We start from the raw sequence: 26,658 nt of genomic DNA, 5'->3' as shown, positions 1-26,658 counted from the left end.
CACATCACCCAATATATTTTAGCGGACGGACCGCGCAGTTATTTATCAGCACATTATGGAGAGGATGGTAAATCAGACCCTCATACGGTATATACAGTATATATATATATATATATATATATATATATATATATGTATATATGTATGTTTAAAAATTTCAATAATTTGTTAGAAAAAAAGGGCTTGACCTCGTATGCTATTATCAGTAATAGCATAATATGGGGGGGCAATATGTCTAGTTGTTCTGCACCTGTATACGACTTATGCGGCCCATACACGGTAAGATTTTTTAGACGATGTGCACGATTTCGATCAATCGTGCGTGGTTTGGAATGCTGTACGACGGCGATGCGTGCCCCCGCGTCGTACATCGGCATCGTAGATCTTATGAAAAAACCATAAGATCTGCGATCCGTCATCTGTCGAATAGGTAACCGAAGCATCTTGTAAGATGCATCGTTTACTATTCACAGCAGCATGCGATGCATCGGACTGAATTTGAAAATGTACCGAGGTGTTGTACGTTTTCAAATCGCCCCGTGTATGGCCGGACTTACCGCTCCAGTGTTCCCCAGTTAACAATAACAAAAGGATTTAAGGCAAGTACAAAAATCCCAGTTTATCAGCAAAGCGTCCCTGGAAATTATCAGCAAATATTGGAAATAGCATTTTATGTTTCTGGAACCGTAATTGACCTTCACCTTAATGTAACTGCCCTTGACAGTCCTCATGCTTATTCCACCCAATTAACAATTAGCCTGCATTCACTACTGAAGCAAATATATTTCTTCAGCCCTGTAATGACCCATGTAACAAGCAGGTGACTAATTGTGTACATCATTTCCGAGTTCCCTCAGCTACATTCTTGTCCATGTTTCTCTGGTCTCCAGGTAACTTAGATCATAGTTCTGTCTCACCCATTCATGTGAACACGTTTACTGGAGAAACTGAAATACATACAGAGCTCTGGAAATTTTTACTGTATTTTGGATTTCAAATAAAACCGCAGAGACCCACTGGAATCATGAACCGGACCTTCCCTAAGGTGAGAGAATGAATAACAACGGGGCGTTACACAGACCTACTCTACACTGTCAGAGCCTTCCGACAAATCAAGGTATATAGATTAATTTCAAATACTAGCTCAGAGCCCAGATACACCCTGGGCAATTTCGCACACATTTAGCAGAGGGGGCAACTTGTAGCTCTCCAGATGTGGCGCAACTACAAGTCCCACAATGCCTAGCAGTGGCGTAAGTTCATCCCAGGGACCCCGAGGCAAGTTATCATTCGGTGCCTTCTCCCTGAATATGTGACTATGGCTGCTGCCAGGGAGGAGCGGGATGGGTAGTTATGGGTGAGGGGGGCACCGGGCGTGTCTCACTGGCATAAGAAGTTGCTGAGGAGCAGTGACACCAATGAGCAGGGGACATGCCATAGATAGATGGAAGCGGCAGTTGATGATCTGACACAGAGCCCAACACTAGTGTATGGCAGCTTTTCAGGTGCCGGGAAGAGGTGCCATGTATTCAGCGGCCATGACGGTACACTCCGGGTACATATTTACAGCCCAAAGTGGGGGTGAATATATTGTGGGAGAAGGAGGAGGTGCCCCTTCAGTGCTGGTGCCCGGTGACAGGCAGGCGCATCCATTGTCTCCCATAGTTCTGCCCCTGATGCCTAGTCCTGAGATACTTAGAGAGACACACATAATAGTCAATTGTAATGTGATATCAATATAATACCCCTTTCACATCTGAATACCGGGTCGATGACCCTTTCAGACTAACAATAATACCAGGTTGATAACCCTTTCAGACTCATAATAATGCTAAATTCATGACATCACCGTCATCAGGAGCTCAGCCGGCTCTTCCTATGCAGTGAACGGGACCCAGGTCGCATCGACCGTGGTTACCCGTGTCCAACCCTTCTCGTCACCAGGGTTGAAATGCCTGGCTTATTTCAACATGGACCTTTCACACTGTTCAGTAACCCGGGTTATTGGAGCAAGTGTGACAGGGGTATTACTAAGTGTTATTTAGTATACTGTATGGTTTATTGTTAAACTACCATTGTATTTGGACAGCGATAGTCAAACACAGGGAGAAGCCGGTGGTTTATGCACAACTCCATGTGTGTATCTGTACTACATGTGTTATGCATGTGTGTATCTGTACTGCAAGTGTACTGCGTGTGTGTATCTGTAATGCATGTGTACTGCATGTGTGTATCTGTACTTGCAAGTGTACTGCATGTGTGTATCTGTAATGCATGTGTGTATCTGTAATGCATGTGTGTATCTGTACTGCAAGTGTACTGCGTGTGCGTATCTGTAATGCATGTGTACTGCGTGTGTGTATCTGTACTGCAAGTGTACTGCGTGTGTGTATCTGTACTGCAAGTGTACTGCGTGTGTGTATCTGTAATGCATGTGTACTGCATGTGTGTATCTGTACTGCATGTGGATGTGTACTGCGTGTGGATCTGTACTACGTGTGTACTGCATGTGCATCTGTACTGCGTGTGTGGATCTGTACTCCACATGTGCAGGATCTGTACTGTTCATGTGACAATCTCTGTCTGAGACAACGGTCACAGTGCCCGGAAAAGCCACAGCAGATTTCCTGGCCTCGGCAGAGGAGTTCTGGACAGCCATTCTGACTAAGCTTAGGTTTACTCAGATGGCCAATGGCTGCTAATGGTGATCCGATTCTGCACCTTCAGACGCAGCACTCGGACCTGCGATGCCAGCAGTGGGTTTCTTTAGCCTTCAGACGCCTCGTGCGACATTAGCCTTTTTTTGCATCGCTGCTGCGATGTACTGTATAACGCTGAATTAGGCCCAATATTCAGGTACTTTCATTCATGTGTTGTATAATATGTTGTTACAATAAAACTCTGTTTCTTTAATTGACATGAGGGCTCGCCCTTCCTTATCCTGCTGGATCTGGTGAGTGTTTTTATCACATTTACTATATGGACCAAGCACCGGAATATAGAGATATATATAAAAGAATCATAACACTATTGGAGCAATAAGCCCTTGATCACAGCGCCAGCACGTCTGTCACTCAGACAAGTCACATGAGTGGAACTGCTGGGAGCAGCGACTGGAATTAGCCACTTAATAAGGCATGCAATGTACTCGCTAATTGTTTTCGTGCAGACAATACAGAGCTGGCAGAACTTGTAACAGACTAGCCTTTCATTTGTGATAAATGTCATGTCATATGTACCACGCTGTATCTGCTGCCAACTCTATTTACAATTGTAATCGTACCTAACAAACGAGCTGAATCTAATAGAAATAAAGGGAAAATTGCGTTATATTTCTAGAAAAGCGGGATAATATATGGTTTGTGCATAAAATGTTATTCTTCTGCCTATAGATGAAAAAATAAACTCTTACCATTGACCACAGTAGAAAAGTGACTCCTAATTACTAATTATCGCATAATTGAACTGGCGAGGAAAAACAAAATAATAATCATATGGGTGTTCTGACATTCAACAAGTAAAATACATAGGTCACCCTCTGCAAAATAAAAAAAATAAAAATACATTTTAGTCACCTAAAAACATATTTCAGATATGAGAAGATCTTAAATAAGCAGGAACAACTCTACAGGCCTTACATGGTTTTGTGACAAATAATTTGCCTATTTACATACCACCCATTTACTAGGAGAGTGATAAACTGGAGGGAGATAAAATACCAACCAATCAGCTTTCCTTCTATTACAGTAGATCCCAGCAGCTGAATAACTTTTTCACAAGTCCTAACAAATGAATCCGGTCCAATTTATAATGTGCACGGGAAGGGGGGGAGGTTCTATCTGTCATTTTTCAAACACAGCATGTAAAACACAGCTGATAGGTTGGTGCTTTATCTTTCTTCAGGGCTTGGTACATCTCCCCCACAGGCAGAGACATGCTGAGTGGCAGTTTATGTAATGTCAGCAGCAGTGACGTGCGATGACGTCAATGGCTGGGGAGGCACACATGTATAAAAACTCAGTTTTAATATGAAAACTCTGGAGCATGACAGTGAGTCGCGACATTGTATCATTGATGTAACCACAAGATTAACCTCAATTAATCTTGCGGCTACGATGTAGCGGTTCCCACCATAGACTACTATGGGGATTTCTCACCATAGAAGTCTATGGGACACACAGGCTGGCCGCATTCAGCTAATCAGGGAGCTGCTCCGACGGAGATGCTCCCTGATTGGCTGGCGGCCCCTTCACTGATGGGGCACACGTGTGCCCCGGTCATTTACGCGGAGCAAAGGTATGTGTACACACATACCTTTGCTCAGTCCGTATGGTTCGGTTTTTTGCGTTTCTTTATCTTAACCCCTGGATTGCCTACTTGGAGAAGTGGACGTGATCAACGCATAGGAGAGGTGAGTGTGGATTTTTTTTTTCAGGTACACCCCTATGGATTACTTCGGATACTAGGTGAGTATGTGTGAGTGTGCATGTATGTTTTATTAAAATTTTACTTTCACGGTGTATGTTTGTTTATTTACGTATTTCTTTAGTTGTGGAACTACAAGTGCCAGCGGGCCCGTAATGCCCCGCATGCTGGTATTTGTGGTTCTCCAAATACCAGCATGCAGGGAAGGCTTGCTGGTACTTGTGGTTCTACAACTAAAGACAATATGCAAACTTTATTTTTACACTTTACACCAGTGATTCCCAACCTCGGTCCTCAAGGCACACTAACAGTCCTGGTTTTAGTGATATCCATGCTTAAGCACAGATGGTTAAATCAAAATAACTGAAGTACTAATTAAGTCACCTGTGCTCAATTATGGCTATCCTTAAAACCTGGACTGTTAGTGTGCCTTGAGGACCGTGGTTGGGAACCCCTGCTTTACACTATTAACCCGGCACCCACCGCCCTAGGGTGCCGGGGATAGCCCCGGGCTATCAGTCTAGGCCTGGGGTGCCCTGGAGAGGGGTACCCCTTTATTGGGGGGGTACCAAACTCCCCAGGGATCCCCGGCCTGGACTAACTAGCGGTCAGGGATAATGCGTTGGCCGGGGAAACCGGTGAAAGGTTTTCCCTGGCTGTGGCATTATCCCCCCGCTAGAAAGAGTTCGGTGCTGGTTCTGGAATTTTCAGGGGACCCCTACTCGTTTTGTCCCCTGATTTTCCAGAACCAGGACCAGCTCAACAAAGCCCTGTGCTGGTTCTTAATATACAGGGGCCCCCTACGCATTTTGGCCCCTGTATTTTTAGAACCAGAACAGGCTTTATAAAGCCCGGGGCTGGTTATGCTTTTGGGGAGGGGGTGCACGTCATTTTTTTTTATTTAAAAATATTTTACATAAGTACATACAGAAAAATGTACATATCTCATGGATATGTGCATGTTTCTGTGTTAATCTGACCTGCTCAGGATGTACTCGCTAGCCTGAAGCAGGTCTATTATTTGGGGACTTTTGGTAATCTTTTTTTTGCGAGTCTGAAAGAGACACTATTACATTGGGCGAGTTGATTGTTTTCAATGTGAAAACATCTGGATGCGAGTTTGAGAATGGAGAGTTTTAGTAACTCTGAAAAATGCGAGTTTTAGTGAACAGACACCCTATTTCATTGGAGAGTGGTGAAAAATTGCGAGTTTAGCACCAAACTCACAATTTACCAAAACAGACTACCTATTACATTTGGCCCCATATCTCTTGTTTTCGTTTTTGGGCCGGGAAAAAACAAAGTTGGGGGACAAAGTTAAAAAACTTGCGAAATGGACTCCAGGGGGTCCTCCAAGTATGCCCAAGCTGTTTTTTTTATTACAGGTGTTTGCTGAAGGTGCGTTTTTTAAAACCTCACTTTACCGATTTTTAACCATGCTTTCATGTACCCCAAATTTGCTGAGACTACTTATTTTGCCAAAAAAAACTGCTAAATGCTATTCTTCACCACAAAGACGCTAAATAGCAGCAATTGGGAGCATTTAAGCACCCCAAATACCTTCAGCAGGGCTATTCGGGGGTATCCATAGTGATCCCCCATGTCAGTGCATCTTTTGGGGGGTATCAGGCTGATTTCCCCAAATCTGACAGCACTTTTCGCCTGTTTGTGTTTCGCTGGGAGGCGTTTTCACGTCCTTTGGAATTGAATAGGGCGAAAAGCGATCACTCGTACAGAAAGTGTTTTCTCCAAAAACACGCGATGTAGGCGGAAAGTCCAGACTTTTTGCCGGCAATTGAATACGGGCCTAAATCTGGGTAAACACCTATGCAATCGTTGGGGAGCTAGTCAGCATCCCAGCAGACGGGATGCCGACGATCAAAATACCGATACCGGAATACTTACAGTAGTCGGGATCCCGGCTCCAGAATCCCGAGCTCCGGCATCCCGAAGGTAAGTATCATGGGTTGAGGGGAGGGTTAGGTTTAGGGGTAGGGTTAGGCACCAAGGGGGATGGGTTAGGTTTAGGGTGCGGGGAGGGGGAGGCTAGGTTTAGGCACTAGAAGGGAGATTAAGTTCAGGCACCAGGGAGGGAGGGTAATGGGTTAGCATTAAGATACTTTCCTAATGGTATTGGTATTCTGTCCAGATGCCGATGACGGTATTTTGACTCTCAGCATCCCGACCGCCGCTATCCTGACCTCCGGGATCCCATACCCAACACCAATAGTTGGTCTGATCACCCGGTATCGGCTGATCGGCCTGACGATTGTATAGGTGTGTATGCAGGAGAGATACAGGAGCATTAGCAGATAAACAGCTTAAAATACTTCTGCAGCTATCTGATCGGGAGGTCGCATCTTGAGGCTCCCATACATCTGTGACAGATTGCCGCAATGTTTCATTCTGCCAATGTTGGGGCTGGGGGATCTGGTATATTCACCATGTTTAAAAATTCTCCTTTCCCCAATCCTGACCCGAAAATGATCGGAATCGGTGACTCACGGATTTTTAACATGTTTTTTATTTCCTTGTTCCTCAGACGAATCGCCGACCATCAATGTTCGCGGATCAGCGGTTTTGGTAGCCAAATCCGTGATTCGGGTTGGCGTTGGCAGAATAGGGAATCGCGGATCAGGTGTATGGTTCCATTTATATGGAGGTTAATAGTTTACATGCCGACCTCTCGATCCCACAGAGGAACGTACACACTGAGCTATTTCTAGCACAGTGTGTAGGGGTCACAGGGGGTCAAGATGGGTACACACTACTCGGCTGATAGGGAACGTTTAACCCAATCAGCCGAGTGATCGCAAAGCTGTGTACCCAGCTTAAGTATTCAGTTTTATGGCTATATAAGCAAAGTTGTTTCACTTTACCATCGCTTTACCATTTATACTCCTGTGAGCCATTTCTCGGTAAGTTGGATATTCTGCAAGCGTTTTGCCATCATTTTCTGAGTATCTCGTACATAGATGTTGTGTCTTGCATATTGGTCAGTGGATAGTGTTACTGTTACATAACACAAATAAATACACACCCCCTGTTTGCAATGTATTTGTGCACTGTCTCGTCAGCTCTAGATAAACAACAGACAATGGGGTCTATTTACTAAGCAGAGTTAGCAGACAGAGTGAAAAGTGATAAGAAAGTGATAAGGTGCCAGCCAATCAGCTCCCAATTGTCATTTTTAAAACACAGCCTGTGAGATGACAGTTGGGAGCTGATTGGCTGGCACCTTATCACTTTTCACTCTGTCTCCTAACACTGCTTAGTAAATAGACCCCAATGTTTTAAAAGTTAGAGAGTGCAGTCTGAGAGTGTGGACGCTTCTGTGATGAGTTAACACACATTTATTTGTCACAAACATAGGGGAGATATAAGAAAAGTCACCTGTAGCATACATTGCCCATACATTGCTGCCAATAATCCTTCTTAGTATGGGAGCAGATTTTATTAAGCTAATGAACAGCTGTTGAGCCACCACTTACGTTATGTACAGTACATGAAACATTGTAAAGAACAACTGTAGAGAAATACTGTATACATTTTTTTTAAATAAATGGGGTATGTCTTTCATTTTAGAAGTACAGGGCAGGAAGTAATCATGTAACTAGCATGGCATTTTGAATGCATAAGTTCTGTCCTTTGCGGTGTGAGGATGTTCGGGTTTAACACTCGGGAGTCCTTCAATGTATGCGCGGCTGCCGGCCTGCTCTTGCGTGAGTCACAGGGGACACTGGGTCATACTTGCTGCATATCTGGCTGCCCCTTCCAGGAGGGATCAGCCAGATCGGCATGACTGGGGGGCCTGGCCAGCAAATGGGGTGGGGCCGGCCAGACAACGAGTGCGCGGGGGGGGGGGAGCCACACAATCACGTCATTTTGGCCCCGCCCCGCTACACATTGCTGATATTACAGGCAGTGTGAAGCCTGGGGCGGGGTCAAAACGGCGCGATTCCACGTGAATCGCGTCACCGCCGTCCCCCGCTGCGGGGGATTTACATGTAATTGCGGGGGGATAGGAGAGGTCGCCGGCAGCCGGGAATCTTGCCCGATTTTCGGGAGGCTCCCGACCAAATCGGGAGGGTAGGCAAGTATGCACTGGGTATTGGATCCCTCCCAGGGAATTAGCCCCCAAAAAAGCCCATAGGCTTCTATTAAGCAACACCATCTATTGATGGCGTTGCCTATCGGGTGCAAGCTCCGAAAAGTTTCTCTTTCCGGAGCTTGATACAGATGGGAAATTTGGACAAGCCTCCGAAATAAGCAGGGGCTGGAACATTTGGCTAGCTGCGGCCGTGGAGCAGCCTTGAGGGCTGGTAGTCTTTGACTATTTGTGGCCCGAGGGCTGAAGAAGTTAATGTAACCTTTGGGCCGTGCAGCAGCCTTGAGGCCTGGTAAGCCTTGGCAAGCTGTGGCCTGTGGGCCGTAGAACAAGATGCGGCCTTAGGGCCATGCAGCAGCCTTGGTAGCATACTAGCCGACAATCAGCTCCAGCCTTCCGGGAGGGAGCTGATTGTCGGCTAACAGCGGGGGGCGGGGCAGTCATTGGGGGCGGAGCTGGGGGTGGGCCAGCCAGAAGGTGGTACATTGGGGATGGAGCCGGGGGCGGAGCCGCACGATCGCATCATCGTGGCTCCGCCCCTCTTCACAATGCCGTTATTTTCGGCAGTGTGAAGCAGGGGGCGGGGCCGCGATGACGCGATTCAGCGCGAATCGAGTCACCGGCTCCCCCGCTGCAGGGGTTTCTAATCTTTTCAGGGGGGAGGACGGGAGGGTCGGAGGCTTCCGGGAGGCTTGCCTGCCTTTCCGGGGGGCCGGGAGCGGCACCCGAAAATCGGGAGGCTCCCGGCCAAATCGGGAGGGTAGGCAAGCCTGCTTGGTAGCGGTGTTCTGGTGAAAGGCCTGTGCCTTTCACAGGCGGTGGTACACAGGATTGCGCTCTTAGGACACAGGATTGCTGCCTCTGCCGCTGAGTTGACACAAGCAATGGTACACAGGATTGCGTATTTAGGACGCTGGATTGCGGCCTGTGCTGCCGAGTTGACACAAGCGGTGGTACGCTGGATTGCATACCCTGGATGCTGAATTGCGGTCTGTGCCGCTGGGTTGACACAAGCGGTGGAACGCTGGTGGTTGTGCAACTCTCCTTGAAATTCAAGAAATCCTTATGGTTCCCTGAAAACTGACCAGGCAGATTAAGCTTTGGTTCAATCACCGCAGGGGCTGAAGCACTTCGAGTCTCCTCAACTCGAAGGGAAAGCTCCTGCACTTCCTGGGTCAGTACCTGAATCTGTACGGCCAGAATTTGCGAAGGATTTTGTGAGGGCTCCATGATGAATCAAAAGAAGAATACCCTTAATTTGGCTGAACAACTCTCTGTTTTTGTGGCCGGTGATAATGTTAGGATTCGGTTATATCTTAGAGAGAATGAGTCCAGCAACAGCCTTGAGGGCTGGAACACTTGGCTAGCTGCAGCCGTGGAGCAGCCTTGAGGGCTGGTAGACTTTGACTAGTTGTGGCCCGTGGGCTGAAGAAGTTGATGTAGCCTCTGGGCTATGCAGCAGCCTTGAGGGCTGATAAGTTTTTGACAAGTCGTGGCCTAAGAGCAGTGAGATAAGATGTGGCCTTTGAGCTGTACAGCAGCCTTAGGGCTGGTAAACCTTGGCAAGCTGTAGCCTGTGGGCCATAGAACAAGATGCAACCTTTGGGCCGTGCAGCAGAATTGGTAGCGGTGGTCTGGTGAAAGGCCTGTGCCGCCAGGTTGACACAAGCGATGGTACGCTGGATTGCGTACCATGGACGCTGGATTGCGGCCTGTGCCGCCTGGTTGACACAAGCGATGGTACGCTGGATTGCGTACCGTGGACGCTGGAATGTAACCTGTGCCGCCGGGATGACACAAGTGGTGGTATGCTGTATTACGTACCCTGGACGCTGGATTGAGGCCTGTGCCGCCGAGTTGACACAAGCGATGGTACGCTGGATTGCGTACCCTGGATGCTGGATTGTGGCCTGTGCCGCCGAGTTGACACAAGCTGGTGGAAGCTGGACTGCGCACTCTGAACACTGTCTGTGCCGCTTGGATGACATAAACGGCAGAGCATGCATATGCGGACTGTGCCGCCTTGATGCCACAAACGGCAAGTAACAAAAACTGACAGGAGGACTGGGTACTCGACTGGCTAACAGGAGACAATGCCAAAACCGGAAACACGTGAAACGCTATCACCGGCATCGGAGCAGCGTTTGCACCAGAAGGAAATAGCCACAGGAACCAATCCAGAACAGAGCAGGGATGATGGACAGTTGATAGGAGTTCAGCGAACGGTCCCACGGCTTTCGCATGAGCCGCTTGTGATAGTAATACCGCTTATTTCACATAAATTCTTTAAATCATATCCATAGAATTACCACCAAAAATTGATAGACAAAGCAGCGTACCAGATTTAGGCCCTCATTCAGAGGCGCTCGCAAGAAGCGAGCGCTCGTTCTGAATGAGGGCGGCCGCTTCTATTTTTAAGTGCGGCCTCCTGGTCACTAGCTAAGCTGTGGGTTACCACCCACAGCTTATCGACCGACCAGGGTGATGGTCGCGATGGTCAAGACCATCGCGACCATCGGGGCTTGCGACGAAACCCTAAGGTTGGGTCTCGGCAGCCACAAGCCCCATGGAGCTTCCTGCTCTGATCGAGCAGGAAGCTCCCCACTGACATCACTGCTGATGTCAGTGCGGCCGCCCACAAAACGGTAGGCGTTCCTTAAGGTACGCCTCCGTTTGTGAAACCACCCCCCCGCCTACAAAACGTGCCGAGCTGTCAATCAACATCGACAGCCGGCCCTTTTGTAGTGAGCTCCGGAGCGAGAGAGTTTCTCTCTCACTCCAGGGCTTGCGCACGAGCAGTGCGGCCGCTGCGCATGCGCAGGGCCTAACCATCGACCCGGTTGCGAGCGCTCAGCGCTTGCGACCGGGTCTGAATGAGACCCTTAGTGGGGTGCTATCATAATGCACCCGATCTCACATGTGTGGAGGACAGTGGAACTTTCCCAGCCACCTCCCAGGTATAGGTGCTTGAACTCTCCTGGTCCTGTCACTGTGTATATTCTACAACCCTTCACTGTATCCACATGGATAGCTGCCCTCCTATGCTCACACTATATACATTATCTCCTTGCTTTATGTCTTACGGAGAAGAAGAAGAGGATGGGATGTAGTCATGTCACAATCCTGACAGGGGAATGCCGGCTAGGAAGTTATGATAGGCGTAGAAATCCCGACACCAGAACACCGAGGACGACATCCTGAACGAAGGTAAGTCCGGGGCGCGGTAAGGGGGGGTTAGGGTTAGCCAACCCCGGGGGTAGGTTAGGGTTAGGCACTGGGGAGGGAGGTTAGGGTTAGGGGGGGTCAGGGGAGGTTTGGGTACTTACCTGCCTCTGTCGGGATCTTGATCCTGTCGGGCAGCCGCTGTCGGAATTTGAACCGGCTAAACCGCCGGCATTTCAATCCCATTCTGAAGAGGATAACCCCATGAAATAATCTTTAAGCGTGAATACACAAAGTGAAGGTGGATATTAACTCTATGAAATCCGGACGTTTAATGTGATCCAGGAATATTACACTTCATTGAATTTCAGTAATAGATCAATATACCCCGGAGGGTGCGCACTACCGCAAGTACTTTACTTTATTTGACTTTCTGAGGTGTGTGACCATCTAGGTGTGGGGGTGCTGCACTGCTGTGTTGAAGCGCTTATTTCTCTATTATATTAAGGTTCTAGTGAAGTTACAGGCATACAGTACTTGCCTACTTTTGAAAAAGCATTTTGGGGAGATTGTGAAAGCAGCACCTATGAGCGGTGTGTAAGATCTACTTGTGATACTTTTCAGGGTTTGCTCATGTATTGTGTTTTAAAAGGAGTTCCATACAAGTGGCCACGAGAAACCTTCTATGAAAATGCATGTAGCCATAGGGATGATTGTGCCTTATAACCAATGCAGGGAAATGGCACAGATCATACCATTTGAATGTATATATCTCTGATTTATTTATTTTCCATGTACATAACAGCAGGGCCGTAACTAGGGGTGTGCGAGCGGTGCTACGCCCTGCTGCCAGAATCTCTGCAGCAATGCCGCCTGGAGAGTCCTTAGGAAGCTCCAGGCGGTCACAATGCTGCCCTTACAGCACTGCTGTAATCACCCGTTCCCGGCGCCGGGTGCAGGCCATGCCCCTCCACATGACATCATACGGAGGGGCGTGGCCTGCGCCTAAAGCGCTAGCTACGGCAATGCATAGCAGCTACATAATGGGGGGAAGGTGCAATCAGGGAGATTCTTAGTAGGGATGGCCAAGTGTTTTTTTGTGTCTTTGTCCTATATATGTAAGGGGCACTCGTACTACCCGGCGTCTGTGTGCTTGTTTTGGCAGCCAATGGAGAGTCAGACAGACTCTCATTGGAGCCGGAGCTCACTCGTGAGCTCCACCTTCCGGCTCCTGCAGTGGGTGATGGGAGAAACGTCATGACGTCTCTTCCATAGTGCTGAGCGGGCCGGGAGGATGGAGGAGCGGACAGTGGCAGGTGCGGGGATTCAAGTGTTTTTTTGTGTCTTTGTCCTATATATGTAAGGAGCACTGCATAGGGTTGGGGGCACTGCATAGGGGGGACTACTACTGGGGGCACTATATAAGGGGCATTACTGGGAGCACTGCATAGGGGGGACTACTACTGGGGGCACTGCATAGGGGGGACTACTACTGGGGGAACTGCATAGGAGGAACCACTACTGGGGGCAATGCATAGGGGGGACTACTACTGGGGACACTGCATAGTGGGGACTATTACTGGGGGCACTGCATACTGGGGACCACTGCTGGTAACAGTAACTAGACAGGGTTGGCTGTCTAGTTACTGTTTCAGAAAAAAAGACCTCTTACATTTAGAGAGGCTACTGAGAAATTTCCTGTGGTTTCATCTTGTCTGGTAGCATTTGTATTGGCCCAACACTATGTGAGCTCGGTGATGAGGCATTTTTCTTCAGCAGACTGGCAATACTCTGTTGATAACTTACTCCAAGCCCCACCATAGGGCAAAGGAGCAGTTTCTATAGCTTAAAGACATTTCCGACTCCTTTTAGACCACTCAAAAATTCAGGGGAGTATGAATACTTGGACATCACAATTCCCTGACCTACAGGTAGATGATCGTTTGAAGGCGCATAATAGAATCAACAGGGTTTTGCTATCCTCTATGTATACAGAAATGTCTCTCAATGTACTACATAGAGCATACCTGTATCCACATATAAGACATCTTATAGGCCTTTCAGATAATAGTAACTGCTTTAAATGTGGTATACCAGATGCAGATTTATTTCACTGCCTTTGGTCCTGCCCGTTGCTTCGAAAATTCTGGTTACAGGTTCGTGCGCAGGAACATTTAATAAACTATTTACATCTGACTCCAGAATGGGCAATGTTTGATATCCTTCCGAACACTTTACGATTTTCAAAAGGAGGCAGACGTTTGTTAATGGGAATTAGTGCGGCAGCTCACAAATCAATTTTGCAGGTATGGATTCATCAAGAACCTCCTACCTTGTCTCTTTTCAAAATAAAGTTGTTGTACCTTTTCCGTATGGAATGGGTGGCAATTGGAAAAGGAAATTAAAACCGAAAGGTTCTTTGAGATGTGGGAGAGCTTTACTCTAACATTGTCACCAACTATACAACTATAGGTCCATAAATCACTATGTAACACATCGTGGTATCTAATGCGTACGGTGGACGGTAACCCACCTATTTTGATTGGTGTTTAGGAGGGAGACGAGTACAATAGAGATATTCTGTTCAATAGTATTTTCTTTGCTAATTTTATTGGCAATTTATATACTGTTTGAATTTTTTATGTATTTCAGTATATGTACATTTCAATGTCGTAAGATACAAAGTGTGTGATTTGATGTACGAATCTGTATTGCTCTAATATGTACAGAGACACTTTTTCTTACAATTTTATACTTGAAATACTTATGTATGTATTGCTTTAATAAAGATATTTAAAAAAAAAATGGATGAGGAGAGACAGTTTGGGGCATAATTTTAATTGTGGGAGGAGGGGGGCCGTTCTGAGACCTAATGAAAATTGTAGGAGGGGGCAGTTATGGGACATAATTGTGTGAGGAGGGGGCAGAGTCTAATTACCGGAGTATGGCTTAACGGCCCTTTGGCTTTATTGAATCTTTTAATGTGGCCCACACTGTCTTCAAGGTTGAAGACCTCTGGTTTAAACCATCAGAGATTTGCGCCTGCGCAAAAGAAACTGCCTGTAAAGCTAGTATGTGCAGCGGCCGGGCAGCTTTCAACTTCTGACGCGGTATTTCTAATCATCGATGGTCAGACTCGATGGCCATCCCTAATTGTTAGACTCTTCAGGGAGGTTGCTTCGGTACTATTTCAGGGAGTCGCCCTGACATGCAGGTAGACTTGGCAATTATGGTTACAGGGCTCTCATCTGCCCCTGTAAGATTTTGGCGGCGAGCGTTTTTATTGATCTCCCATCTGATTATGCTGCTCTAGTACAGTAATAGCATCTCAAATATCTTCAAAGAAAATACATAAATCCAATTATTTATATTATACTCCATTAATGCAAAATTATATCAATGTGACCGGTCTGCTTCAAAGGACAAAGTAAAAGTCAGGTCACTATTCACGACTCCACTGACAGCAGACTGCGCTAAAAATTAACTCCCTGTACTACAAAGAAATCCCTTTATCATTTATTTTATAGCGGAGAAGTCTGGATTCTGCCTCATTTGGATCTACAGTGACATTGATCTCAAAGGATGAGAAAGGTAGGTACAGATTTTGATCCACCATTTCTGATCGGTCTTCATCCAACTTACATTTATTTTTACTGATTAACATGCTGTGTCTTTATCAGATTTGTGTTGCGGTTGCACTAGAAGATGTGCGTGCATCACAGCAGTGCTACTAATCATCTTGATGATTGTCGCAGGTACAATTACCTGTGCTGTTGTTTTCGGCCTCCCTGCACGCACTCCAGGTAACAAGATGTGTATAGTTATTATCAGCACTTCCTCTGTCTGTAAAGATGTACATTTCTGTCACTTACCCACAGTGGAGATCATTTATGAGGTACAGAAGTTTGGCTTGGGTTTGGTTGGACTTTGCAGTGTCTTTTTTACATGCACACCTACCTTCAAACTGGGCCTGGGCCCAATTAAAAGAATGGGATCAACTGAAATATATATATTTTTTTTTTGCAATAGAAATGTTCCTGCAACCCCCTCCTCATAGTCCATATAGTTCACTCCAGCGTATGTTCTCTCTCCGCCAGTGCAATCATGGGTTGCACTTCACAAATTATTTTAAGTAGAGGCAGCCATTTTTTGAGCTTAGAGCCTGAGTGGTCTATTTACTAAGCAGTGTTAGGAGACAGAGTGAAAAGTGATAAGAAAGTGCCAGCCAAACAGCTCCCAACTGTCATTTTTCAAACACAGCCTGTGAGATGACAGTTGGGAGCTGATTGGTACCTTATCACTTTCTTATCACTTTTCACTCTGTCTCATAACACTGCTTAGTAAATAGAGCCCTTAGATTTCATTTTCATATGCATAACAATATTGGAATATTTGAAGCCACTTCTTTGTCTCATACACTTCTGAGGTAACACTGTATCATACTTGCCTACTGTACTTTTGAAAAAGCATTTCAGGGGAGATTGTGAAAGCAAAACCTATGAGTGCAGCGGTAAAATGGAGGTGTACTGTTACATCTGAGAGGCGTGTCATATCAATCCAAATATAAATGAGCCCCAAAGCCGTTAGTAAGATCTACTTGTTGATGAAAACACACTGATACTTCTCAGAAAATGCATAATCATTGTGCCTTATAACCAATGCAGGGAAATGATCCCATTTGAATGTATATATCTCTGAGTTTTTATTAATACAACAGCTTCATAATTGGGTCAAGGTGCAACCAGGGAGATTGCTGAACTCTTCAGGGAGACATGGAGATTGCTGCTATTTCAGGGAGTCCCCCTGAAATTAAGGGATAGTTGGCAAGTACACACTGTATACATCAGTAGCCAATTATATAACTTTACATTTGTCATATCATTAGTTACTTGCCAACATTCAGCTCCCTCCTTCCGGGAGGGAGCTGAATGTCTCTGTATACAGCGGGGGCATAGCTGGGCAATGATGACGTATTGGGGGCGGGACCATGGGTGTGATTGCGTCATTGTGGCCCCGCCCCTCTTCACAATGCCATGCTTAATGGCATTGCGAAGCAGGGGGTGGAGCCGCGATGACACGATTCAACGTGAATCGTGCACCACCCAGCACAGCTGCAGAGGGGGGAGGTTGGTGCAGGGTGCTTGCAGAGGGGTGATGGCGGTCGGGAGATTTGCCTACTTTTCCGGGGGGTCGGGAGCGCAACTCGATATTCGGGAGACTCCCATTAATCCCGGGAGAGTAGGCATGTAGTTACTGAATGTCAGTTTGCTCTCTATAACCAGGTCTACATTTGTGGGAAGGCCACACACACTTTTTCAATTTTGCATACTTATGATATATTTCCATGTTATAAACATGTATTTATGTTCTCAGTTAGGGCTGATTATACAGATAGTATACAGTGGGAGTGGGGCCATACGGATCTTAGGTGTACTATCAGCTGATAGTATCCCGTTTTCTGGGCCTGATTCAGACCCGCTCGCAAGCGGGTTGATGTTGCCCTAGTGCGCATGCGCACGACGTAGGGAGCTCCGTCGTGTGCATGCGCGAGACCCGAATAGCGACGGCCAGGCCGTCGCTATGGGTCTCGCACCAAAGGGGGCGTGCTGTCGATGGTGAGTGACAGCACGCCCCCTTTGGAGGGCGTGCCGGGGGCGTGGCTGCCCAGACGGAGGTGTTCCTATGGGAACGCCTACCGTCTGGGTCCGGCCCCACTGACATCACTAGTGATGTCAGTGGGAGTGCTTTTGGCTCTGATAGAGCCAAAAGCACTCCTGGGCTTGCGGCAGCGAGACCCTACCGCAGGGTCTTGTCGCAAGCCCGATGGTCGTGATGGTCTTGACCATCGCGACCAACTTTTTGGCTGCTCGCATAAGCTGTGGGTGGTAACCCACAGCTATGCGAGCGGCCGGGAGGCCGCTCCAATAATAGGCAGGACGGCCCTGATTCAGAGCGAGCGCTCTTGTCAAGAGCGTCCGGCTATGAATCAGGCCCTCTGTCCCTCAATAAAACCCTGCTGTTGGAGTTCAGTGGTGCATAAGATATGTAGCAGCTCAGCCAACAATTGCAGTGCCTGAGAGAAGCTCTGCTAAATGGCAGCAGCACTGCTTAGGAATCAAACAAATGCTTTCCCTGGGTCAGCTGGAGCAGTGAGGATAGACAGTCCATGGAGCTGAGGGTGGTGGGTTGTTTACCCCATTCAGACAAGATAATCACATGTACATCACACAGTTACCTTATATTGCAGTGACACTCATGTACATCACACAGTTACCTTATATTGCAGTGACACATGTACATCACACTGTTTCCTTATATTGCAGTGACACTCATGTACATCACACAGTTTCCTTATATTGCAGTGACACTCATGTACATCACACAGTTACCTTATATTGCAGTGACACTCATGTACATCACACAGTTACCTTATATTGCAGTGACACTGTACATCACACAGTTACCTTATATTGCAGTGACACTCATGTACATCACACAGTTACCTTATATTGCAGTGACACTCATGTACATCACACAGTTACCTTATATTGCAGTGACACTCATGTACATCACACAGTTTCCTTATATTGCAGTGACACTCATGTACATCACACAGTTTCCTTATATTGCAGTGACACTCATGTACATCACACAGTTACCTTATATTGCAGTGACACTCATGTACATCACACAGTTACCTTATATTGCAGTGACACTCATGTACATCACACAGTTACCTTATATTGCAGTGACACTCATGTACATCACACAGTTACCTTATATTGCAGTGACACTCATGTACATCACACAGTTACCTTATATTGCAGTGACACTCATGTACATCACAAAGTTACCTTATATTGCAGTGACACTCATGTACATCACACAGTTACCTTATATTGCAGTGACACTCATGTACATCACAAAGTTACCTTATATTGCAGTGACACTCATGTACATCACACAGTTACCTTATATTGCAGTGACACTCATGTACATAAACAGTCACCTTATATTGCAGTGACACTCATGTACATAATACAGTTTCCTTATATTGCAGTGACACTCATGTACATCACAAAGTTACCTTATATTGCAGTGACACTCATGTACATAATACAGTTTCCTTATATTGCAGTGACACTCATGTACATCACAAAGTTACCTTATATTGCAGTGACACTCATGTACATCACACAGTTATCTTATATTGCAGTGACACTCATGTACATCACACAGTTACTTTATATTGCAGTGACACTGTACATCACACAGTTACCTTATGTTGCAGTGACACTCATGTACATCACAAAGTTACCTTATATTGCAGTGACACTCATGTACATCACACAGTTACCTTATATTGCAGTGACACTCATGTACATCACACAGTTACCTTATATTGCAGTGACACTCATGTACATCACAGTTACCTTATATTGAAGTGACACTCATGTACAGTACATCACAGTTTCCTTATATTGCAGTGACACTCATGTACATAATACAGTCACCTTATATTGCAGTGACACTCATGTACATCACACAGTTACCTTATATTGCAGTGACACTCATGTACATAATACAGTTTCCTTATATTGCAGTGACACTCATGTACATAAACAGTCACCTTATATTGCAGTGACACTCATGTACATAATACAGTTACCTTATATTGCAGTGACACTCATGTACATAATACAGTTACCTTATATTGCAGTGACACTCATGTACATAATACAGTTACCTTATATTGCAGTGACACTCATGTACAGTACATCACAGTTTCCTTATATTGGATTCAGTATGATTTACCACCGGCCGCATGGGGAGCCATTCTGCGTGACCTTTAGGGTTAGGTCATGCAAAATGGCCTCGAGAACAGAGACGCTGGAGCCATGTTTACTGCGTACGGGGATGCACACGTGTCATGTGACTTGCCCTCGGACGCGCTGTGCCATTTTTAGCCGACACTCAGTGTTACCAAGCCAAATGCTCCGTGACTGGCAAATACACTGCAAATAAGTACTCACTGTGACCGACTATGGTAATGCACCTAGATGCATGCACAGTGCGACTCCGACACATGCGCAGATGTCCGATAATCGCTCAACTGTGAATACATCGGCATAGCGTACATGTCTGAATGGAATGGGATTGAAATGCCGGCGGCTGTTTATACGCCGGTTTGAATCCTGACATTGGCTGCCCAAAGGGAGGAAATCTCGACAGCGGCACGTAAGTAACCTAACCCTCCCCTCTCTCCTCCCTAACCCTCCATTAGGGTTGCCTAACCCTAACCTCCCCCAGGGGTGATTAAACCTAACCCCCCCCTTCCCGCACCCTAACCCCTCCTTCCCCTATCCTAACTCTAACCCTCCCCGGAGGGGGTGCCTAACCCTAAGTCCCCCAGGGGTGCCCTAAACCTAACCCCCCCGCTCGCGCCTTAGAGGTTGGGCACCCCGGACTTACCTCATTTTGTCCTGGATTCCGGTGTCGGGATTATGATAGGTGTCAGTATCTTGACGCCAATCATGAATCCCTAGCTAGCATTCTGCCGTCGGGATTCTGACCGGCGGCCTTTGCGGCTGCGGGTCACATAACTACATACCGTCTGAATAAGGCCCTGTGCCTGCAGCCTGCACGCGAATAATGAATGCTAATGGCCAGGTACAGGGAGTCAGGGATGAGTAATAACGTGTCCCTATCTTTGCCCTCAGAGAGCCGCTACTGCCTCACACCAGGTAACTACACTGGATTTCTGTGTGATGACAGAACCACCTGTCTGCTGCCATCGCAGGTCTGTAACTCTGCTAGTGACTGCGGCAATGGGGAGGATGAAAGCTCCTCGCTATGCAGTAAGTAAGACTCCTGTGCTATGAACACATGAAATGGCCCAATGACATATTCTTGTAGTGTTGGCCCATTGCTTTAAAGCACTGATTGCTGTTATTTGCTTGGATGTACAATGATGCAAATTTGTAGGCATACGGTGGCCCAAATTTAACAACGAGTGATATTCTTGTTATCACTCGTTACTAATCTTAAATGGTACTCCAACCAATCAGCTGCTAACTGTAATTTTTCAAACACATGGCAGTAAGGAGCTGATTGGTTGGATCACCATTTAAGTTTAGTTACGAGTCATAACAAGAATATAACTCGTTGATAAATCTGGGCCAATATTTAGTTACATTTTGCTGTGTAGGTTTGGAACACATGGAACATATGACCACTGGTCACTGCTGGAACTAGGCAGGACCGTGTCAGGTTGAGTGGCAGTGGACAAGCCCAGATGTGGAAAAGCTGCATGTACCTTAAGCCTAGCACAAATGCAGGGATGGCAAAAAATCTTTGATTTATACTTACCAGTGACGTGCGGTGAGGTCAATGGCTGAGTGCTGGGAGCCTGTCTCACCCCCTACTCACTGTTACTTTCCTCTCACTAAGCTTCAGTGTCCATTTATTCTCCTACCTGCATCACTGTATCTTCTCTTGCTGCTTCTGACTGAGCTCCAATCTCTAAACACTGCAGTGCGCTTCCTGGTCACATGACACATCCAAGGTGTCCATCAGTGCTCAAGGCATGCCCCCCATACTCAGAGGCATGCCTCTATTAGCTCACTTACTGTGCAGCTTACTGCTCGTGGTGTAGCCCCGCCCCCCAGCTCTGCAAGTTGTGTCTGACTATACAGAAGTGAGGCTGTGATTTTGCTGCCTCATATCTCGTCTTCCTGCCGTCCCAGGGAGCTCCACAAAGCTGGTGAGTGTTAATTATAAAATTTATTACAATAAACATTTGTATTATTCATTTAATTTTTATATCAAATCTCAGAAGATCTGCCTACCCTAACTGCACGTCCCTGATACTTACCTGCTCTCCAAAAAAGTCCAGGAGGCCCGCAATTCTCGGGTGGCTTTCTCAGATTCATGGAAGAGTAGGCAAGTATCCCACAAACCCCTTGCTGAGGCCCACTTTTTTAGTGTAGTGGGCAGTCCAGGCTGCTTGATGACGCAATCTGTACTGAACCACATTATCGTGGTCCCACCCCCACTTTATTAAGCCAGGAATCTCGTTTTTGTAGAGTTGGAGGCCAGTCCAAAATGACATGATTGCAGCACCATGCCCCCTCCCTCCCGCCGTACCTCCCACATGCTGCCATCCGCCAGCGGGGACAGTCAGCATGTCAGCAACTATGCTTTGTTTTCATCATCCTGCCTCATTTTGTTTTTACATATCCACCAGCAACTCTTAATTACAGATACAATACATGATGTACTTTATAAACATTGTGCATAGTAAGTGCTACAACATGGTGCCAGGGAACACCCTTGTGTTGGAAAGTGGCACACAAGAAATTGGGATGGGGGGCAAAATCCAGAACGTTAAGGGGCATTTATGATAAAAAAATAGATTGTATGATTTGATAGATCTTTTCTAACGACCTTTGTATTGTGCCGTCTCCCCAGGTAATCTCCCTAATAACTTACCTGGAAATTTGATATTCCGCTGTGGAAATCCTCAATTCTGGATCTACAGCAACCTGAAGTGCAACGGAATCAATAACTGCGGAGATTGTTCCGATGAGTCGGAAACACGTAAGTCATACTTGCCAACTCTCCCTGATTGTCAGGGAGACTCCCTGAAAATGAAGCAATATCCCCGACTCCCTGAAGAGTGTAGCAATCTCCCTGATTGCACCTTACCCCCATTATATAGCTGCTATATAAAAGTAAAAACAGAGATATGTACATTCAAATGAGATTTTTAGTGTAATTTCCATGTATTGGTTATAAGGCCCAATGATCCCTATGGCTACATGCATTTTCTGAAAAGTATCAGTGTATTTTCATCAATAAATAGATCTTACTAACTGCTTTGGGGCTCATTTACATTTGGGTGTAAATACATTTTATGACACGCCTCTCAGATGTAGCAGTACACGCCCACTTTACCGCCGCACTCATAGGTGTTGCTTTCACAATCTCCCTGAAATGCTTTTTCAAAAGTAGGCAAGTATGACGTAAGTATGAGAGCAACAAAGAGAGACAGAAGCAGCTCTGTGAGCTGGGCGAAGGGGCAGGATGTTAGTGTGGTCACCTGTACAGCCATGGCCAAAAAGTTTTGACACGAGTATTGGTTTTCACAAAGTTTGCTGCTTCAGTGTTTTTAGACCTTTTTGTCAGATGTTACTATGGTATACTGAAGTAACATTACAAGCATTTCATAAGTGTCAAAGGCTTTTATTGACAATTACATTAAATTTATGCAAAGAGTCAATATGCCTTTTCCATCATAATGGATCACCTTGCCATAGGGCAAAAGTGATAACTAAGTGGCTCAGGGAACAAAACATTGAAATTTTTATTCCATGGCCAGGAAACTCCCCAAACCTTAATCCCATGGAGAACATTTGGTCAATACTCAAGAGGTGGGTGGACAAACAAAAACTCACAAATTCTGACAAACTCCAAGCATTGATTAGGCAAGAATGGGCGGCCATCAGTCAGTATGTGGCCAAAAAGTTGATTGACAGCATGCCAGGGCGAATTGCAGAGGTCTTGAAAAAGAAAGGTTATCACTGCAAATATTGACTCTTTGCATAAACTTCATGTAACTGTCAATAAAAGCCTTTGGCACTTATGAAATGCTTGTAATTTTACTTCAGTATACCATAGTAACGTCTGACAAAAAGGTCTAAAAACACTGAAGCAGCAAACTTTGTGAAAAGCAATACTTGTGCCATTCTCAAAACTTTTGGCCATGGCTGTACCTTTACCTGTCGGTGGGGAGATTTGGAAAAGTTCATGTTAAATACTGAAAATTGTAGAAAATAAAAATCTGATGGGCAGGGTTGTACTGAACAGTAGATTCTCAGTGGAGAGATGTAGCCTATTCTGTTTGTCTTAGTTATGCCATGCTACTGAGCACGCGAGTGTGTAGGAGGAGAATAAGTACCAGTGTCCTGGCGAGATGGCAATCATAGAATGCAGTTAGGTCAGTGGATTACTATAACCATTCACTGCCAGAAAGCCTAAGATATGCTTCACAATTATGTCACAGTAAGAGCCCTCTGCTGGAGTTTGTATGGTACCACTAAATAAATTATATTGATCTGGACTGTACTTTATCATCCTGACTCTTATCTCTTCTCTTAGTGGCATCCTGTAACTACTGTAGCTCGGCATCCTGGTGGACTTGCAGCCCCATCCTCTACCAGTACTGCTACTGCATCCCCACCACTCTGTGCCAGAACGGAGCCCAAGATTGTGTAAACTGGTCTGATGAGTACACGTGCAGGAAGTAACAAGGACAGCGACCCAAAAACTGTCTGTGTATATATACAAATATAGTACTGGACAACATGAGGACATTACTTTTATTCAGCACTGCATTGATCCAGTGTGAGGCATGAGAGGATGGCAGGATTCTGACCACTGTATAGGGCACAGGAGGATAAGGGTTGGTGACAGTCAGACCCACACGTTATCTGCCAGTGATTTGAGAAATGAGTTAAAAGAGCTTCCACATAAATAAGATAATTAATATGTAGGGAAATATTTTTTGTTGTCTTTAACTCTCCTGAATTACATTGCAAAGAAGCTTTCAGAGCATGTATTACACACCTGATCCCTTCCTGTGTATGATCTTATGTCTGCCCACTATGTACCGCTGTGCCCATCTTGTGTGTCTGACACTGGGCCTGATTCAGACCCGCTCGCAAGTCGATGTACGGGCAGTACGCGAGCCCCGCAGCGAGCGAGAAATCACTCGCTGCGGGACTCACTGCATGACGGGGCGGCTGTCGATGTTGATCGACAGCTCGCCCCGTTTTGTAGGCGGAGAGGGGGGGTGGCTGGCCAAACGGAGGCGTTCCAGAAGGAACGCCTGCTGTTTGGGGGTCGGCCGTACTGACATCATGAGTGATGTCAGTAGTGAGCTTCCTGCTCTATTAGAGCAAGGAAGCTCACTGGGGCTTGCGGGAACGTGACCCTACCAGAAGGGTCTCACCGCAAGCCCGATGGTAGCGACCATCACCCACAGCTTCCAAAAAAAAAACGCCCTGATTCAGCGCGAGCGCTCTGAAAGAGCGTCCGGCTCTGGATCAGGGCCACTGTCCCTGTGCCCATAACTGTACCTCTATTCCACAGTCCAATGCCTGTCATTCTTTAGATTTCATTGTTCTACTTGTTATCATTATCCTATATTTAGATGGCGCCATAAGGGATCTGCAGCACCTTACATAGTGCATAAACAGAAGCAGTACAAACAAAACATAAGCCCCCCCAAAAGACTTACAATATGAAACATTGCATCAAATGAGATACAAGCTAATAGAAGCTATATAACTACTGATACACGATGGTTTGGTGCCGTTCTTGCCAAGGGGGAGGATAATGAGAGTTATGGTAAGAACTTACCTTTGTTAACTCGCTTTCTTCAAAGTCCATAGGGTCCACAGGGAGACCTTGGGGTGTAGGTGGTGGATCTGGAATCCGGGCACCACACAGTTAAAAGCTTTCAGCTCCCAGGATGCACCAGTCCACTCTCCCTATACCCCGCCGCCAAGCCAGAGGCACCTCAGTTCGTAATAAGCCAAAGGCCAGATAAGAGAGGATAAGAGAGAGATAGAAAGACTGGTAGACACAAGAATCACATTCTCACAGAGAAGGAGACGGGAAACCAGTGACCAGAAACATAGCCCATATGAAGCCAGTTGCGTCAGGGAGGTTGCCCTGTGGACCCTATGGACTTCGAAGAAAGAGAATTAACAAAGGTAAGTTCTTACCATAACTCTCATTTTCTTCTTCAGGGTCCATAGGCTCCACTGGGACACCTTGGGGATGTCCCAAAGCAGACCTTTTAAGGGTGAAGACGCTCCTGTGCTGAGAGGAGAATCCAGCACCCAAAGGAAGCATCCTGAGAGGCAAAGATATCAAAGGCACAGAACCTCAGAAAGGTCTGGACAGAAGACCACGTGGCTGCCTTACAAGGCTGAACAGCCGAGGCACCACGGCAGGCTGCCCACAGACCGAGTAAAATGAGCAGTAACAGTAGCCGGTACAGGAAGGCCTGCCTGCGTGTAAGCCTGTGAGATAGTCTGCGAAGCCATCTAGCCAATGTTTGTTTGTTGGCTGGCCATCCCTTCTTGTGAAATCCATATAGTACAAATAAGGAGTCTGATTTCCGCAGGGAACTGGTACGGTCCACATATATCTTGAGGGCACGGACCACATCCAAGGAGGTCTCACCTGCCGAGAGGTCTGGTGATTGAAAGGCTGGGGCTACAATTTCCTCATTAATGTGGAAACTAGTAACAACTTTTGGAAGGAACCCAGGGCGAGTGTGAAGTACTGCCCTGTCCTGGTGGAAAATTAGAAATGGGGAGCGACAGGAGAGCGCCCCTAAATAAGACACTCTTCTGGCTGACGCTATAGTCACAAGAAAAAGAGTCTTAGCTGTTAACCACTTAAGTATCACAGAATCCAGTGGTTGAAATAGAGGACCCTGGAGGGCCCGAAGAAACACTGACAAATCCCAAGGAGCCACTGGAGGGACAAAGGGAGGTTGAATCCAGAGGGCACCCTGGAGGAAGGTGTGGATATCCAGTAGTGGAGCAAGTCTACGCTGGAACAAAATGGACAGAGCAGAGCCATGCACTTTCAGTGAGGCCAGGCGGAGTCCTAGGTCCAATCCAGCTTGAAGGAAGGCCAGGACTCTGGAAATCCTAAACACCTGGGGGCGTAGCTTTTGATACGACACTATTGGAAATATGTATGCCACACTCTGTGGCAGATCCGAGCAGAGGCTGGCTTACGCGCTCTGAGCATAGTTTTAACTACAGCACTAGAGAAACTTTTGGACCTCAGGAGGGATGTCTCAAGAGCTACGCCATCAAAGACAGACGACCCAGGTCTGGGTAAAGACAAGGACCTTGAGACAACAGGTCCAGTCATTGAGG

The 26,658-nt window shown here is 46.4% G+C and overlaps 1 protein-coding gene across 1 annotated transcript; it reads left to right on the top strand.

Moving 5' to 3' along the window:
- The first annotated feature begins 707 nt into the window (after positions 1-707).
- Positions 708-24,280, top strand: LDLRAD1 (low density lipoprotein receptor class A domain containing 1). The gene is made up of 6 exons (XM_088479358.1): positions 708-1,045; positions 15,223-15,286; positions 15,376-15,498; positions 20,416-20,553; positions 22,166-22,294; positions 23,855-24,280. The coding sequence occupies exons 1-6, from the start codon at positions 872-874 to the stop codon at positions 24,001-24,003; spliced, it is 777 nt and encodes a 258-aa protein (XP_088335484.1). The 5' UTR covers positions 708-871; the 3' UTR covers positions 24,004-24,280.
- The last annotated feature ends 2,378 nt before the right edge of the window (positions 24,281-26,658 follow it).

This window comes from Taudactylus pleione, unplaced genomic scaffold (genome assembly GCF_031769625.1).
Source record: "Taudactylus pleione unplaced genomic scaffold, aTauple2 ptg000230l, whole genome shotgun sequence".
Lineage (NCBI taxonomy): Eukaryota > Metazoa > Chordata > Amphibia > Anura > Myobatrachidae > Taudactylus > Taudactylus pleione.
The sequence above is the reverse complement of the archived record's forward strand: the minus strand, read 5'-3'. Positions and strand labels throughout refer to the sequence as shown.